This window comes from Coturnix japonica, chromosome 10 (assembly GCF_001577835.2).
Source record: "Coturnix japonica isolate 7356 chromosome 10, Coturnix japonica 2.1, whole genome shotgun sequence".
Classification (NCBI taxonomy): domain Eukaryota; kingdom Metazoa; phylum Chordata; class Aves; order Galliformes; family Phasianidae; genus Coturnix; species Coturnix japonica.
The window spans coordinates 11,168,553-11,187,673 of NC_029525.1; the positions used below are offsets into that span (position 1 = coordinate 11,168,553).

The window sequence follows — 19,121 nt, forward strand, 5'->3', positions numbered from 1 at the left end:
CTTCCTGGGAAGACCATTTGTTGCTGTCAAGTCTCAGCTGCTGTCTTTTCTAGAGCATTTCAAACCATACACACACACCACAGTTCAGCTTTCCCATTGCTCCAATGTGTTAGCAATTAATGTACAATAAACAAGCAGACAATTGTTCCATTTCCAGGGAATAAAATCTCCACGGGAATAAAATGGAATAGAAACTATCCATCCTTCTGCATATCCTGAGCGTTAAAAATAGAGAAAGCAATTAACTCCACAAACACATCATGGTTTTAACTCCACAGTTAAACATCCACTTCAGTTTGGCATAGGCTTTTACTGCTCCTGAAGTCCTGTCCTCTCCTGATCCAAAACTATTCCCTGCTTCTCCTTTGTGCTAGCACAGAGTTCAAACAACCCCATGATAAGGCAAGCCAAAGAGCTCTCAACTACAAACAAGGGGTTGGTTTTTTTTTGCTTAGGTTAGCTTTCAGCTGGACCGGCCTCTTTATCTGGTACTACAGTGAGTCATGGCAAACACCAAAATATTAGTGGGTGAAATGAGGTGAGCATTGCATAAGCTGGTACGTCTGCCAAAGAGACGCTCATGCAACCACAGTCCCAGTCTCATTCCCGAGGGTAGAAATGTGAGAGGAAAACTGCTTTCTCCATCAGCTTTTCTCTCTCTTCCCTCTGGCAATGGCAGCCTCACAAGTTCTTGGGGTCATGCATAAGATGCTCCAGACATGATTGCTAGGAGGTGCTGGGAAAACTCCAGAAATACACTGATAATTATCAGAGCTGATAACAAATACAATCAGAGGACACTGCTCTGATCCTGATGCAAATGAAGGCTCTCCTTCATCAACACATTGTCGTTACTTCCTCAGTCTGAGGGCTCAAGGAGGAAGGACACTGTGTTGAGAAAACAGACCCTGAGAAGGTGAGGAAGAGAGTAAAGTTAAATCTTAGCACTTCATTACTCTTTCACCTGAAAATCCCTTCTTTTAAGTAGCCCCTGTATTCAACTGCCAGAGGCCACTAAACAATGTGGTTTTCCTGCTGCCTGTGGTGAACTCCACTTTGGGAAGGAAAATAAACAAGTAAATAAAGAAAGAAATAAAACTTATGGCTCTCTGCCTTGTAGTTTACAGCTCCTTCAAGTCTGCATTGGCCTTTGTTCTTCATGAAACATAACTTTTGAAAGCCTAGAGAGACTTCGGGCTGCCCAAGCGGTTTGGTGAACACTGACTTAGAGGAAGTGCATTTGCCTACTTGACTTGCTTCTAAAAAACTCACTAAAGCACTCATTATTTCAGTCCACTACAATTTATTCCTATCTGTTACAATGCTGTTATGGCTTGTGTCACAGGAAGGAAAGCAGAACTGGTTGAACAGACTCTTGAATGACCTTGCTCTCAAAAAGGCATCTCAAGGAGTGAGTGATGCTCCTGACATCCTACTGCATGCTATTTAAAACAAAACTGATGCTTAGCTAACAGTCCATAAAGAGAAGCACTGCTCTTATTTAATGATACTTCCAAGGGTCAAGAATTGCAGTGCACAAGCAACCACAGTAACTTTGCACAGGAACACTTGCACAATGTCTCTGTACAGTTAAGACAAATTGTGAACTGTTCTTACCTGCACCTGCTTGCTGGGACTCTACTATGCTGCGGATTACTCACTCACTTGCTGTAGTTACACATACCAATCCCTAAAAAGCATTCTTCTACACCCAGCTGGACTTCACACCTTTAAGACTGCAGTTAAGCTGGCCACCCTGGCTCTAAACTGGCTTTTTCTCTCGCACTGGGGAAAACTTTTGCTGCCCTTGTGCTGTTGATTTATGAGACTTCTGTGGCAATCTGACAACTCCAAAAGACTCAGACAGGAAAAAAAGGATTTAGCCCTACAAATACCATTATTTGAACTTCCCTTTCCAGTGGCTGAAGACGAGCTCAGAGAAAAAAGAAAAGAAAAATGAAAGAAACAGAGACTTGGACTTTCAGAACTGCTCAGCATTTGTCTAGCTCTGCTCTAGTTCGTGCAGGTTAAGCCCAATAACCATCAGAGCACTTCTGGAAGTCTAAATGCGAGTGTTCAGCTAGGTTCTGAAGTAAGCACTTCTCTAGGAAAATGCTACGTGCATTATAATGAGTTACACACTACATAGTAAAAACAGTGACTGTGTTCTTCTGCAAATCTCACATACACATTTTAAGGTGGTACAGAACTCAGCTGTTTTGTTCTGCACAGGTTCCCCTAATCATTTGTTTGGTTTTGATCCATCTGGATTTTTACCACAGAATTTTGCTTTGAGTTTTCAATATGAATAGAGGAACGCTCTGCCAAAACCACATCATATTCAAACCACAGGAAACCATGAATTTGGCACTGTTTTAACATGGAAGCTGTAAACAGTGTGCAGGTTCACTCAAAACTGGTTCACTGTCCTTTGAGTTATGAAACACAACAAAACTTCCAGCAAACCAGGTCAGAAGTCTGAACTACTAAAGCAAGGAGAAATTATGTGCCTTTAATATTGATCAGGATTTGGTTACGTGTAATGTTCTCCTAGTTGCAGTTGTTGTTTTCTTTTGTTTTTTAGCTATAAACACATTACATGGAAGAATAAAAAGGGACGCTGAGCTTTCCCCTTCCCAATTTTGAGTTAAAATAGATTTAGTTACTTCTGATAGCTCTGACATATGCATATTCAATTAAAGACAGGATAGTTCACTATTGGCAGCCTCAAGCATGAATAACTGTAAAAGCCAGAATTATACTACAAGCATGATTTAGTTTTCTGTGTTAAATAACACATTGTCAACTGCAGCTAACTTACGCCACTGCTACAGGAGCAGAACTCTTGTTTAAAATCCACACCAGATTTTCAGCTGCCAAACACTGGATTTTTTTTTCCAGGATTCCCGTTAGCAAACCACAAGGAGCTTTTATGAAAATGGAAAAGTCTCAAGGATGATTTTTGCCTTCAAAATAAACACTGTCATAAAGAAATACATACTTGTAAAGAAGTCACAAGTTCACAGAGGATGAAGGGAAAACAATCTAGATTTCCAGACGATGCCTGTAAACAATTCAGTTTCCAAACCTACCCAAGCCAGAAGTCTGAAGGTAGAGCTACACAAAAGTGATTTGACTCAAGACAAACAAAATGCAGTAATACAAAAGATGACTTATATTACTTCAATGCCTTCAAGAAAAAGGCATTATAATCTCAGTGAACTCAATTTTTAAGAGATTTGTAAAACAGTTGTTTGAGTGCCAGAAAACCTCAGCAGGGATCCGTAATACAATGAACCACACTTCGGACATATCTGACCTGTCATAGAGTTTTCAGATGTACACAGCTGCTCCCGTAGCTTTTCCACATCATCTGGGTGAACCTGTTCATATAACGTGCTGCCAAACCATTCGGACTGCGGCTGGTTGAGCACGGGAGTCACTGAGTCCGAGACGTAGATGACTCTCCCAGTCTCAGCTGCAACCACAAACAGGAACCCATCCGCAGCCTCCAGGATAAGATGTTTCAGTTCCTTCCAAAGAAGAGATTTGATTAGAAGGACAGCATGAAAAGAGAATTAAATAACACATCTGCCAGTGCCAAAGAATACTATTTTTTAGTGACTTTAGTAGATGATCAAAACACTGGGAGAAGCTTTCTTTGTAGTGTTGTAATAATAGTACATTCAAGTTTGCATCAAGACATAAATTGACCTTAGTAACAAACAAGATTTTGTTTTCCTTTATTATCTTTCATCACTTAAGGAAAATTAAGTAAAACTTGCTGTATGTTGCATGATTGGTATCTAGCATTTAAAATTTATTTAAGAGTACTGAGTAAATGAAAAGTTGTAACTCATATGGCAACTTCATCCTTTAATTACATGTCCTGGGTAATTTAATTGGAAAGACATGAACAAGCCCTCTTCTCCATTTTTGTGGAGTTTTTCCCCCCCTCAGAATAAGCTCTGTTTGTAAATTAAACAGTCACTGGATGAGAGACAGAAACTGTAACATGGACAAGGATGGGAATCCCCAGCCTCCTCTCCCATTAGGATGTTTGAGCACAAGGAAGTTGTATCATTTCTTGCTTTCCTTTTCCAACCTGTCCTTCGCTTTCAGACACCTACTTGGACTGAACACCCAATAGTCTGAACTGCATATACCAACAGCTGTTTGTATGCATTATGTGGACATGCTACCTTAGGTTAACAGAGCTTGAGAACTTCTCATGTGACAAGATGACAACTATTACCCCAATTCACAGAAAACAAGCTTCACAGCTCTTGCTTGGTGGCTACAGTGAATGAAAGGACTCGGTAAGACAGAGCAACCAGTTACTGCATCTGGAACCGAGACAGAGCTTTGGACAATCCACACCCCAATTCAGGTTAAGACAGTGTGCAAGTGGCAGATACTACCTGGTAAGGTATAACCTATATATAACCTGATGAATTCTGCTAAGGCCCCAAAGAATGAATAACCCATCTCAAGAAATACTTCACAGAATGAAGATTACTGCTGGCTTCAACTTTTTCACCAGAAAGCAAGCAAACCAATTCTGAACATCTTACTAAGTAAAAAACTCACTGTTGCACTATACAGAGGATAATGAGACCCGCTTTGACTGTATTATTAACAAAGCTTAAAATAAATTATGTCATTCTGCAAGGCTCAAAAAACAAGCTGCAATGTTAAGTAAGCAAAGTGTCCCTACCAAAAAGCAGCTGAATGGCACAGCACCTCCAGAATCACGCATTAGGAAAGCCAAAACAAGTAGAGATATGAATACTGAGAAGTCAGCAGCAGCTGCTGTTTCTCTAAGAGAAAAAAAGCATTGCCTCTAGCCATAACTTACATGTGTAAGTACTTAAATTGTTCAGACCACAAAAATGTGCATTACACCCACAGGACTTCACAAACAGTGAAGACGGTAGGAATTTCCAGTGCATTCAGTCAAACACAGTTTTTCTTCAAGAACTGGATGCACCTTCCCTCCTGCACTAAAAATGCAACCAGTGAAGTACCCCAGATGTTACAGATGGGATTCATCGCAGCCCAGTTCAGCTGTCTAGAACCTAAACAAGCACAAACCAGAACAGACATTAGTGAAAAGATCTACCTGTTCTGTAAGGAACGATGGCTTGTAAGCTCCATCAGTAGATTTGTTCCCAGTGCCCCTCATTGATTTCATGTGTGAAACAGCCATCCGAAGGATTGTCAGCTTGTCAGGCTTACGAGCCAACGCGCTACAAGTGGGCACCATGTCAGACAGCTCCGTGATGTACTGCGTCATCTTATTTCTTCTGCGTCTCTCAATTTCACTATGATTCTCCCTGATCATTCAGAGAAACACCAACAGAAAAGCAGACATAATCAGCGTGAGATTTCCAAATGGAGATACTTTGCATTTGTTTTTTAGTTATCAAGTCAGGAGAGTGAAGTGCTTTACAAAGCTGAGCACTGTTCTCTCTCAGTTTATAGCAAGATAATTCAAGCCACAGAAGGATGACTTGCCTATAGCAGTGGAAAGAACTCAAATTTCCACACTGCTTGTTTCTGGCCTTAATCTCTTAACGTGTTTAGTTTCTTCTGGCTTGAAGACAAATAATGGAAGTACAAAGATATGAGCTACACTTGCCAACTCCTGCCAAAGACCCAAATTTGCTGAAGGAGTGATGCACCACACACCATCCAGTCCCTGCTCAAGGTGCTGGCTATGCTCATGGGAGGCCTCCTTTAGAGGAAAGCTCTCACTAGCGACTGTATTGTGCCTCACCATGAAGGGAAAAAAAAACAACCCTGTGTCCTGGCTGAAAACACCCACTTAATGACAAAGATCTCCATGTCCTCTAATGCTGTGTGCCAAGTCCAACCTCCCAGTACAAGGCCTCGCGCTTGCAGGGAGATATTGCAGGATCAGACTGTAGGACTGGGACCAAATACAGTGCAACACTACATTAAATAAATAAGTACATACATAAAATAAATACAGAAGACAGCAAGTAAACATCTGGCTCATCAGACATAGGTCAGAATTGATGACAAGAACAAACTAACACAGCAGGGAAGTAACAGTGACAGCACTCAATGCTGCCCCGCTAAGGGCTGAGCTCCGATGTTCTCATCCTTTATAGAAAACATATGACTGAGCTGGTGAGCCAACTCTGAGAATTCTCAAAGCTGACAGTCACCAAAGCCTGCCAGGAGCGAAGATCTCAGAGTTCAGTTTTCTCTTACTGCAAACCACCACTGTCTGATCACCAGCACATATAACTGTGAGAGATGGTCTAAAGAGACCTAGAATACTCCAGTGCCTAGCACTTATTTTTCACATACTGTACCTGTCAGATGGCAGCTAAATACAAGTATACAACAGGTATGTGATGCTTCAGATGTCAAAGCAGCATCTTCCACTGATTTCAATGAGCTCTGCTTGGCATTTTCTTGTGGGATCGCTGGCTGATCCAACAAGATGTGAAAGGTGATAACATGGAGAGTCCACCAGTACTGATCAGTATAACAACACAACTTTAAAAGAAATACCAGCATGTTTTGAAACCAAATGTTATGAATATCATGAAAGGTTTGGCACATTTTGCAATAGGTTTAATAGTAAAGCCTTTTCTTAAAATGAGAAGAAAAATCTAAGCTGCAGTATGCTGCTTTCTGAAATAAAGGAGTGCATGGGCTTGCCCTACGTCCCTGCTTGTATCCTCCTTCCTGTATATACAGGTGTTACACACAAGAGGCAGTGTATCTAGAAATGCTATGTGTTAGGGCTACATGCAGTTACTATTCCTACTGATGCCTATACTACTACACCCATACTCATGAAATCAAGGAACATACGCCTGCAGTGAGAAGCCACTGCGTTTTAGTAAATTACATGCAGTCCTTTGGATAAGGTCACTACTGATTGAGCTATTTATTATAACTTAACAGTGAAACTTTCCACTCCAAAGGGCTGATATGCAGCCTTTGCACGGTCTGTACATCTGTGGGAGAGAACAGAGCCTGTGAGAGCCAGACTGCACACAAAAGCAGAACATCCTGCGTGACAGTGTGTGTGTACATATGAGCACATGTGTACAACTCAGCATATATATGCAGGTAAATATGGACAGAAGGAAGAAAAATGCATTTTTACGTAATGAAAGCTTGATCTAAGTTCAGCATTTCCACAGAAATGGTAACTGAGAGACAAAAGAGACAAAAAGCACATATATTCAACATGTATTTCACATTTATATATGTATTTCCCCTAATCTTCCACTAAATTATCTTGATACTCTTAATCATTATACACAACTACTGTAAAGTGTAAACACACAGCAAAAGAAAAAGAAGAAAAATAAGAATATTCAATGGTCCATTTTATTTATGATCATAAAAAGCAACAGCACGTTAACCAATTGGCTTTGAAAGGGATCAACCAAACAAAACTCTGACAGTTTCCTGAAACCAGCTCAAACTTCAACTCCTAAAAGACAGATTGTGCTCCTTTTCCAAAAGGGCCTGCCCATGGAACCCTGGCATTCGTAAACATGCGCACAGTATGATGTCCTAATCCTGCAACTTCTAACTTTGTTTTTGCAGGGAGGTTTTGGAGGAACATTACATTCTGAGAGTTTGTGGGAGCTGATCCAAACCCACCTAGGTCCGAGGTTTGTGCTTCTGACTTCAAGAATGCCTAGATCAGCCAACCCTTCCTACTTTTGATCAGTCTGAAGGGCATCATAGAAAACAAAATTGGGAGGAAATAATTATTTTCTTTCTTTGTACCTGGCTATCCTTTCTGTGTCAGGAGTACTTTGATCATCTTCCCACCTAGAAACAAAATAACCAGCTCTCTAATCTAAGACACATACTGAGATGTTTTGGATATGATCATTCCCTTCTTTTCTGTCAGCAGGAGACCCCTCAGGAACATGCCTACCTTGCAAACTTTTCCTTATCACCAGATATTTGATCACCATCATACCTATAAACAAAAGACAGTAAGTAAGTTCACAAGGGTTATACACTTAATAAAGTCAACACGCAGCAGAAAGCAAAGAGATTCACAACTGCAAACTACTACCAAAAAAAAACCAGCAAGAAAAATGAGGGCATGAAAATGATAAAGCAAAGAAACAACGGAGTTTAATGGAACTTCCAAGCCATGCCAATTCAAAAACTTCCTTTGTACATTTAAAAAACAGCCGAAGATACATTTCATTGTATTTATGCAAACACTAACATACACTCATTGCCTGGGAAACTTCACAACCAGCACCATTACAGAAAGCACCACTGAGCTTCTATCAACAGCAGCCCATGAAATATTCATTGCTATGTTGGAAGTGGAAGAGCGTTATCTTTTCCAGATTGCAACCACAACTCAGCAGAGGGCACTGATGGTCTACAGATAACATGGCAGGGCAGAGAGACACACACTGAAGTGCAACGCATTATACAGAGATGCCTTCAGAAAAGAAGCTCTAGTAGGTATCTACACTGTACCACTCGTTGGAAAGACTGGCAAAAGCTGGGCAGGCATGAAACTGCTGGGTAAATAGAAGTGAAATTATAACTGGCTGAGATCCCTAAAAGTAAGCAGACACCTCATTCCTTTCTGAATTAACACAAGTCTGATGTCCAAACAGATACTTGCAGCAAATCAATGCCAACTTTATGGAGGACACCCAGATCCATGGGACTTCAGCCCCATGTGATTAAACTTTCATTCTTTCTGACCTGGAGACAGGCAGCAATGCAACATTCCACTAAAAAAAACCAACATGTTCCTCATTTCCCTGACCTATGAAAAGCATAAAAGCCTTTGAAATCAATTTTGCTAAAGCAGTTACAAAAAGACACGTTTTTGCGCCTTAAAAAACACCTTTGGAGAAGTCAAAACTCTCATTACAAAACAGAAAATGTAGGTTTTTGGAAACACAGAAATAAAACAAAATAAGCAAATGGCTTTTCTAGAATTGAGAGTATTATGGCTCAACAGCAAAGTCAGATTTTGTATTAGAATTAAGTCTTTCTAAAACTATGTAACTTACTACTAAGGAGAGACTATGGAGCTTCTACATATTACCTAATAAGTAAAGATGGTGTAAGAAAGCATCTTTTCTGTTCTAAAATACTAATAATTTTTCTTTTCTCTTCACAAATGAGTTGAAAGTAATTTTAAGTAGTCAAAACATGCAAAATCTTCTATGAGACTTATTTTCCTTCCTCATTAAAACTCATTTGTGCTCTCATGCAAAAGCTTGAGACCTGAGCTGCACTCCTTTCTACATTCAGCAGTAGCACCCTCAAAACATTCAAGTGAAAACATCACTTTCTTCCACTTAAATCTGCCCAGAGAACATACTGTGCTCTACAAAGTTTAAACAAAAAGACAGATTCAATGAGGAAACACCATATGCCATCAGGTGAGAAGTACATGCGTCTTCATGTGCCCGTGACAAGCCATGCAAATACCTGAGCTGGCTGGGAGCTCTCTGAGAAGCAAGCTGTGTTAACCCACATGGAGCACCATGCTAACGCTGCTATCTACAGAGCTGCCCTAGGTTGGGGTTTGCCTGATCATCCTTATCTGGCTGGCTGCTCAAGATGCTGCTGTCTTCGCTACTCTTTTCTCCCTTCCAGCCCCACATCTGACCTCTCTGAGTGTGTGCTTCCCATGGTACTCCACCTCTGCACTGTTCTTCTGTACCCTCTCCAAAAGTAGAACCATCTGGGATTTCTACAGCGTTTCGGATCTAAAAATCACATTTTTATCTAGTATCTAAAAGCAGAGATGTAGCAAAGCACATCGTACAGCTCCAAAAAAAATTATGTAAATACTGGCTGTCCCCCCCAAATTTTCAAAGGCTGAAGCCAGGCTGGAGCCAGGAAAGTGTGTAGCGCTGTGTGTAGAAACCCTGACAATTCTGCAGGCGTAAATTAGGCCTAATTAGTCACAAATCTTATACCATCAGCAGGCACCCTCCAGAAGGTGTTAGGTCTAGCCCTCAGACCATCAGTTTTAGTACCACAGACTGGAACATGCATTCAGTAAATGATAACAGCTGAATATGAGTGCTGCTGGCCCCATCTACAAGGTTATGTTATGGTGCTACAGCACATCTTCAGCACACTTTTCTTTCAGACTGGCTAGGATGATAATGTTAAAACCCTACAGTGACAGCTGTGTTTGAATATGTCTGCAGCCATCTAGTTGTAATTACAATTTGAGTGATCAGTAGTTATCTGTAGGCCTCAAAGCACCTATTCCAAGAGTAGCCACTTGGTTTCTGATGAAAAAAATGCAGATAGTGTGATCAGAACAAAAGGAAAAGTGAAAAATGGCAATGATGCTTTAATGCTTGTTTTCATTTCTAGCATAAAATATTCCACGTTAACTATAACATTATCCACGCCTCGAGGATCTGTCATATGGTCTTAACAAGTAGTTAACATCAGAACTGAGTTCAAAATAAGACTCATTTTCAGTGGCAGAAAGACAACTTCAGCAATGTCAAATAACCAAAGTTCATTTATAGCAGCTGAAATACTAAGCTATACCAAATGAGAAAAATAGCAGTTTTTAGCTGCAGATGAAATTCTGACACAAGCATACAGTCAGCTTTGCAAGCCAACAGCTACACTAAGCACATTTCTGCCAGTATGCCTAATCCGCAAAGGAAGCAGGTAAAAAACTAACTAGAATTTAAGACAAGTTGAGTGGCTGTGGGCTGAAGAAGTCACCAACAGACTTTAGAATAGCAGTAGTGAAACAGCTGTCTTCCTCCACTAAAAGAGTCAACTATTTGGCCAACTCTTTATAAAGGCTCACCTTGAAAATTTGCTGGGTCCCTCCCCATCTTCATCATCGAAATCCATTCTGTAAAAGGAAGATTTCCAAATATGTAACCATGAAATTGGCAATGGTGATGTGCACATTCAAGCAAGTTCTCAGTCTTGTTTACTTTGTATTTTAATTGGAGGTGTTAATGTCAGTAGATTCCAGTCTCACTCTCCAGATGCCTCCAAAAGTAGCTTGGGATGGAGCCATGAACACGACTAACACAGGTTAACAAACAAACAACAAATAAACCCTCACTCTGCTCTTCAAAAACCTGCACTGCCCACATGAACAAATAATAGGAAATGTTAGACAAGCGCAGCTCCTGTGTAGTGCTCATAAGAACTTTTTCTTAGGCCTGACAGAAGCCAACAAAAGTCTGTACTGACTCTGTGCAAGAGAACTAAAATTCTGCCTAAAGAATATAAAAGCTCTGCAGATGCAGGCTGGTTTTGCCCCATTCTAAAGATGATTATATCAGAGGTAGAGCAGAACAAACTCCCAGCCTCTCTGCTGAGAAGATCACGTACTTTGTCTCTACTGATTTAACTGTGGTACATTGTTTAGCCCTGTGCTATACTGCCAGTCATTTCACATGAATTACGAGCCTGCATGCAGACGGTGATTACATTGCAGTACTCCTCATCCAGGCCACACTGAAGTGACCTGTGTTCCTACCTAACTTACCTGCTTCAGATCCAAGACCTCCTTAAGTCAACAGAAGAGACGAGCTGTTCCTTGGGCCAAATCCCAGCCATCCAGCTGGGCTGCTCTGGGGAGCCACAAAAAGCAGGAACCTTTTCTTGCTTATAACACAGTGAGACTGGGCAGATTAACCTCCTAAATTAGCCAACTATATTACTCTATGTCAGGCAGCATGATTCTCTCCTTCCTGTTGATGTTAAGTTGCTACCAATTCTGTAAAAATAGTAACGTTTCCAAGCATTTTACACCTCTAAGAGGCAGACAAACAGATATCCCATTAATAACAGAGGTGACTTTGGCATTACATCAGACTAAGAATCAAGCCAACGTGAAATTTTCAGATACAATTATTGTATTGGTGTATTAATCTTAATGAGGAAGTATGTTAGTGTGACGGAGGCTTGAGCAGCCACTTAAAAGTGATTCACGTACATGGGAAATCATAGCTTTGTTTTATGAAGGGTTTGGTTGGGTTTCGTCACATTCCATGTTTTCTCACATTTCAATATAATAAATCTGATATAATCACCAATTCAACATCTCTACCACTTTACATGAACAATAGGTATGCCATACGAGAGGCAAAACCCTGCAAAGCAGCAATGATATTTATCTCAATATTAAGAAGACGTTTCAAATTAAAAATTAATATTTGCATGCTCAGAGTGTGGGAACAACGGTGTAAGAACTCTCCATAATTAAATGAACTTACAGCAGTATGTGCTGCTGCTAGACAGTACAGCCTTGCTTCCTTATTTCGATACCAAAGACAGACTGGTCTATTATAGATGCATCTGACTCACAGCAACCTACGTTCAATCAGGACACAAGCAGCAAATATGTAAAGGAATTGGAAACGGTACGAGAAAAGGCAGAGTAATATTTTCCAGATGGCAATAGTGGTTATTCATTGCTAGAGGAAACAGAGAGAAAACCATTTTCCCAAAGGAGTCTTAAGAAGAAATACATCTTTAATTTGGTTAAGTTTGATGCAATCATCATTTTCACAAGAAATTGCATTTTTGCTCACCCAATTATCACCAAATCCAGCCTGTAAATCACTTCCCTTGGCTGTGACCTCACAGTAGCGTTGTGCAGAACAACACCGACCCCCAGCGGCCGGTCACATGCCCTGTGCTACGCCAGGACCCTTCCTCAGATTCAACTGGAATGCATTCATTTTGTAATCCCTCTTTCTTCCGCTCCAATGCACTAGGATCATACGCCTTGGTGTTTTCTTGGCTTCCAATGAAATACTTCAGCTGAGTGCTGGGAAGTGAATTTCTCTGTCGCCACACCAAGTTCATAAAAATGTCAATGTTTGTAAAACTGGAGGTGTGCCCTGTCCCATTTCTGTTAACAAATTTGGGTGTTCAACATGAAATAAACCTTAGGTTTAAATCCAGTGATTTCAGCTCCTAAACTGAATCACTGCATCTGCTTTATAGTAAGGCAAAGTGAAAGATACGGAATCGGCTGCAACCTTTAGCTGAACACAGCAAAACACACCATAATAATATTCCAACAAAGTCCCCTACCTGGGCATATAAAATCTTCTGTTCAGATAGAATATACTGCACATTAGCAGCCTCAAAGAAGAGGAATGATATCATTTCAGAAGGTACTGAAAGAGTATCTTATATTCATTTAAAATTCCCATTAAAAAGAGGCTTTAAACAAAGAGCTGCACTGCACTCTTATTGTTTTGAAGAGTATCAATCCCGTTTTCCTTTTTCACACCGTTTACATCAGTCTGAAAGGAACTGATGCTGATGTATGAGGTACGTATTAAAATATATTTCCCAAGCAATGCTGAGTGTGTTCAGCATGAGAAGGGGCAGAGAGGAGAGCTGGGGGTGGTGCTGAGCTGTGTATGGGGCCTGCACTGCAGCCCCTCCCACAGTATGGGGTTGGGGGGAGACCTGCTCATATCTCCCAGTTCTGCATTAAAGAAAAGACAGGAGTGTGTGATGGAATGGAACAGAACCGATGAGACTGTAAAAAAACAAGCCCCCAGCCCTCCATTACAGCAAAGCCTAAAGGAAAACTACCTTATGTGAGGAAGTTATTGATCACAGCGACATTTTACCTTACACACTACTAGGCTCTCACTTTTTTTCTATGAAGCACTCGGTATAATCTGTAGAAAGGAAAAATATTTTTCCGAGCTGTCAATGAAGCTGAATGGCTGCACCGCAGAAACACCTCCTGGGTAGCCAATGAGCTCAAACTGATCTACATTCAAGTCCATGCAGCAATTATTCTGCCAGCTTGCCTCAGCAATTATGAGAAAAGAAACAATTTTCAGAGATAACCGAAGCTAGAAAAGACGCCTGAGTTCAGAGCTATATTCCTTTATGCCCGACACAAAGCACTCGTTTCTAAAATGCCCAAGGATTTAGGTGCACAAAGATGTACCACCAGGGCAGTAATGAAAGGACCAAGTGTTAGCTGCAACTTCGTTCAAAGAGACGCTACAAGGCACCAGACACAGCAGGCATTCTTTCCCTCCAGGCCTGAATACTGCACAGCAAAGGAAAGAAAATGCACCCTTGGCTCAGGCTTGAAAAAGGGCTGCTGCTGGTTTAGAGCCACGGCACACAGATGAAACAGCACAGACTGGATGTAGCTGCAAATCTATACTATCTTATTCACCGAATTTGCATATTAAATACCTTTCAAGTCATTTGATTTTATGTCTCTCCCATCCTCCCTCACTCCCCTTCCTTGCAAATAGATTGATGGTATTTAAAATGCAGTGTTTAAAGTACAGCCTTCAATTAATTATCAAATCAGTACCTAGCATCATCAGAAGATTTCACAGTCAGCAGCACCAATCCTTGGCAACCACAGTTTGCAAACCGGTGTACGTACATGTTGTGGCTTATGATCAAAAAGAAAGAGATCAACTCAAAAGCACAAGAGGTTATACATGCTATGTAGCAATGAAAAGTTGTTAATGCTCTATTTCTTCTTCTGAGGGCATGTTTGAACAGGCTTTGTCACTAAAATGTTCCCCAATTATAAATGCAATGTCTGACAAAAACAGCTTTCAGGTCATTTTTCCAAGCAATCTTACACGACTGGCTCAGCATATGGAACCACCCTCAAAGGGGAACAACTGCCCCGTCCAAAGGAAGCTCTTCAGATACCTTTCTCCTAATATGGATTACTATGACTCTATGAGTTGCCACAGAACAACCTGATGTGGAAAAGCTATTGGTTATGTCACATCAACTTTTATGTTTGGAAAAAGCAGATCTTTTCCTTTAGCAGGACACTCATCTATGTGAGGAGCTCAACTTGATTTAGGCACCTTCTCCCCAAGCTGGAGAGACTCTGCTGCAGTTTCATTGAGGCTCAGAATGTCACAGACCACAAACATCGAACAGAGAGGCTGCTTAAGCTTTCCACGTACCTGGATCTATAAAGAAATCATTCTCAACAGAAAGCATTTATTTTAGATATTCCAGGTCCAGCTTTCAGATGAAGCTGGATTAAGTCAGCATGCACAAGCAAGAACAAATCCCGCTACCTTTATTCACATGATGAATTCTTTTTGAGATTAAACAGACGTAGGCAACGTGCGATCGTTACATGAAAAACAGCCACAGGATCCAAATTCTGCTTCTGGATGCTTTGCCAAATCCGAAAATCTTTTGAAGTGTGCAAAACAACAAACAATGCCCTTATCAGCAAGTTTGATCTTGCAGGAAGAGCAGATACGTTGAAGAGAAAAACAGAACACCAGTGACTAATGCCCTAAGATAGTTACCTACACCAACATTACATAACAAACATGCACACAGATGGATATTCCCAGTTTCAGACCTGAAGATATGCCTTACCCAGAGCGTCGCTTTCCCCCTCTGGAAGGCATGGATCCTGCCATTCTCACTTGTCCGCTCGCCATCGGTGCCACCGGCAAGGCCACAGAGCCAGGAATATCGGATGCCATTTCTGTAAGACAGAAGCAGGGAAAGAGAGAGAGAAAAACATTTAATCCACCACCCCCAAGGAGACAACGGAGGTGATAAAAGTGGAGAAAAGCTTTTCTCCTCTAAAAGAAAGAAATGCTCTCCCACTGGGAGATGGGCAGCCTGATCCAGTGCCAGATATTGTGGTTGGCAGCCCTGTACACCGCTGGGGTTTGGAACCAGATGATCTCTGAGGTCAACCCAAGCCACTCTATGACTCCATGATACAACCCCAACTTAATGAGATCCTCAACATCAAATCTTTGACCTGAGAAATAACAACAGCACACCTGACACCATCAGACCACTAATAGCGAGTATTTTTACAACCTATTAGTAACAGCACATTACAGTTTAAAAAAGATAAATGGACTATAACGTATTTATATCCTTTTCTCTTGTTCCATGGATTAAGCACATTTTATCTCTGTGCAACTCTTGCAAAGCATGCCAGCAATTAAAACTTTTTAAACGCAGATAAACTACACTCATTTTGAAGGTAAAAATCTACAGTCACAACATTTAATTATCATGAAGGAAAATGCATCTTCCTTCCAACTTGATTTAACAAAAAAACCCAAACTTGGCTGGGCACCCAGAGCTACAGATAAATATATCTGCTAATGGAAAGCAAAGCTGCTCAAAAATCCTGCCATTCTTCCCAACAGATAAGTACAACAGAACTTCAATTATGGAAGCAGGAATCCATGTTTCTTTCATTATGTTTGGAGAGCACTTCATTTCTGCCACACATTATATATATAAATCCATTATGCAGCATTATGCATTTCAAATAATAACATTTCATCTGTTCAGTGATTTCATGAATTTCTTCTGGTGCATTTACTTTTATTAACTCCTTTTGAAACAAAAAAACAACAGCAAAATACCCATCCAATGTTATTCAAAAAAGCATGCAAGGACAAAGAGACCTCTGCTTACATTACCATACCACAGAGCCCTGCTGTCTCTAAGGCTTCTGGTACATGGAAACACTGCATTAACGTACATTAACATATTTCCATATAAATGAAAGAATGAGCATCTAAACAACTGGTCAAACTATTTTCAGGTAAGAAGTACCGTAGCATTTTAATGTCGATAATTCACTTGAAGCATTCAAACTCACATTTCACGAATACAATCGAAGGTCGTTTTGAAACACTCTGCTGACTCATTTGTTAAAACAGATGGTAAAAATGCCATAAATCTACCTGCAAAGTGTCCCTGTCACTTAGAACCACATTTCGGCATCAATCACCAAGAAGAATCAACTGAATGGCATTTTAAGAGTGAAACTAATCCTGTATTTGTAATTGGGATGAGAAATTCTTGTACCTTCATTTTCCTTAAGCATAAAACAAAACTGACGGCAAACCAAGAGTAAGGCAGGATTTGTCTCCTCTTAGAGTTCTAGAAGTAAGAGATATTGTTGAAGGTAACTTCGTTAAGCAATAAAATAGAAAGGAAGCACCATCCTATGCATACGCATCCAGATTAGGATGAGTAAACCTCTATCCACAGGTCCCTGATTACTCAGGCAGGTGATTGACCCAGCATTGCAGAACCAGGTTCTATGCAGGATAAACAATAATCACATCAATAAACAACTAGATAAATCAATAAAAGGATTATGTCCCAGGCCCAAGTCCACATAGATGTTGATTCTGATGCCCACATAATTGCTTCAGCAGCAATGGACATTAGGAAACAAGCTGTTCTCTTTCTGAGATTGGACCTTCTCAAGTGGACCTTCCTCCTGCCAACAGTAATAAAACAGTGTCTACTGTACCCAAAACTAAAACGAGAATGTAAAATAATATCACACTGAATGTTCAAGAAAAATCATCAGTAACTGTCACAGCAATACTCTAAAAAAATCATCTAAAAGATGTCTCTTAGACTTGAACGAACATTGCTTTTCCACTGAGAAATATACACAGTATTTCATGTCAAAGTTAGAAAGTGATCTACAGCTCTGCCAAAGAACACAGAAATGCTATTAAAATAGAACTCACCGGAACACACTTCAGTGGATATTATTCCAGCTACAGAGCAGACAACCTACAAGGCCTCACTTCATTACTGCCCTACCCGGTACCTGGCTCTACTCCTCACATCCACCCTGCAGAGACTTGAGGAGCCATGCTAACCTAGAGGCAGCATCAGCATGCGCTGTAAAAGCAGCATTAGTCCTTCTCTTTCCCTCCAGAGATAAATACACTGCTGAACACGTCAAGCCTTGATATCACACTTTTCTCCAGTGCTGCACATTTGCCACTCCAAAATTATTTATGGATTTATTTATTTTTTTTCTTGGGAAACAAAAAAAGGAAAGCGTACGTTAAAAATAAGCAGATAAAATATAGCACCAAGAAACTCCAAGCTCATCCCAAACTGTCATAGAGACCGAGCTGTAGCAATTAGCACACACCTCACATAGCAAAAGGCGAGAAGTGGCTCAGTGCAAACCTCAACGATGAACAGCACTGGAGGGGATAACAGCTGGGTCCGTCTGGACCTTCCTCTCAAGTTTGAGATTATCAAATCAAGGCTCTTCAAGCCAAACTTCAAGTTCCCAGCCTAAAGGAGCTGCTACCCACTTCAGCAGACTTGGGATGTCTGATATTAACTTTAAGGACCAGCTCCAGATTGCTCTGACATGTCAGATAGCACTGAGCATGCTCTGCTCCTCACAGGGTTCTTCTATCCTCCGGTATTTAGTGTAATAAACAGGATTAAAGGCAGATATTGGTACCTGATTAAACTGATGAGATTCTACTTATATAAACATAAACGTAACAGATTTCCACCTGCTAATCCATAGAATGACAGAGACATCAATTACCACAAAAGAAACATAGATCTAAGGCTAAATACAGAATTGTGCATGTACCCTCTCCCCTCAATAGCAACATCCACAGACATTTTATATGTTCTGAGAGAACAGATTTCAAAACCTTCTTCGGATACTGTATTTTCCATACTCTGAAGTCATTCAGGAGTTCACTGCATGTCAGCAAAGAGGTTCTGATTGCATTCAATTGCAGAGGGAGATTTCTGCCTAGCAGAGAGACATTCCAGAATAAACCAAATCGTATCTCTTTAGAATATGGCAATGAACACATGAAGCCATCACACAGCCAAAAAAAAACCTCACAGAAACACCTATGCTAAAACCTAACTGTATATTTAGTCATCACATTCGCATGCTAACCACAGAGATTATAAAATGAGAGATCTCTTTCAGAGACCATAAAGATTACAGTATTTACATTCCTCTCGATAACTCTGCTAAATACTGTTTTATTGCATTTCACTGCCAGTGACTTAAAATAGATTCCAAATCAAAAAGATCTGCTGCACTGAGAGAGTAAGCAGGAAAGCAAAAACATCCCCTTCTATGTTCCTTAACACAATTCTCACAGCAAATAAATCAGGAAATACAATAAATCCCACCTTTAGAGAAGACTCTTTCAAAGATGTTCTTTCTTTCCTGCGAGCAACACCTTCTTGGAGACGGATTTTATCCGCATATAAGAAGTGTCAGAAACCTCTGGGAAGAAATGTAGCAGCATTGGTATTCTGCTCAGAAA

At 40.5% G+C, this 19,121-nt stretch overlaps 1 protein-coding gene across 4 annotated transcripts in view; it reads right to left on the minus strand.

Annotated features, from left to right (window-relative positions):
- ARNT2 (aryl hydrocarbon receptor nuclear translocator 2) overlaps positions 1–19,121 on the minus strand; it is an 85,772-nt gene that overhangs the window by 53,955 nt on the left and 12,696 nt on the right. The window contains exons 2-7 of one of the 4 annotated variants that reach the window (XM_015873076.2): positions 18,985–19,081; positions 15,397–15,508; positions 10,835–10,882; positions 7,940–7,984; positions 5,123–5,336; positions 3,320–3,533 (exon numbers count right to left, since the gene is read on the minus strand). In XM_015873076.2, the coding sequence (XP_015728562.1) occupies positions 3,320–3,533; positions 5,123–5,336; positions 7,940–7,984; positions 10,835–10,882; positions 15,397–15,506 (631 nt within the window). In that variant the 5' untranslated portion in view covers positions 15,507–15,508; positions 18,985–19,081. Of the gene's footprint in view, positions 1–3,319; positions 3,534–5,122; positions 5,337–7,939; positions 7,985–10,834; positions 10,883–15,396; positions 15,509–17,543; positions 17,659–18,984; positions 19,082–19,121 lie in introns of those variants that run through there. The other 3 variants (XM_015873077.1, XM_015873074.2, XM_015873078.2) reach the window with 3 other exon arrangements.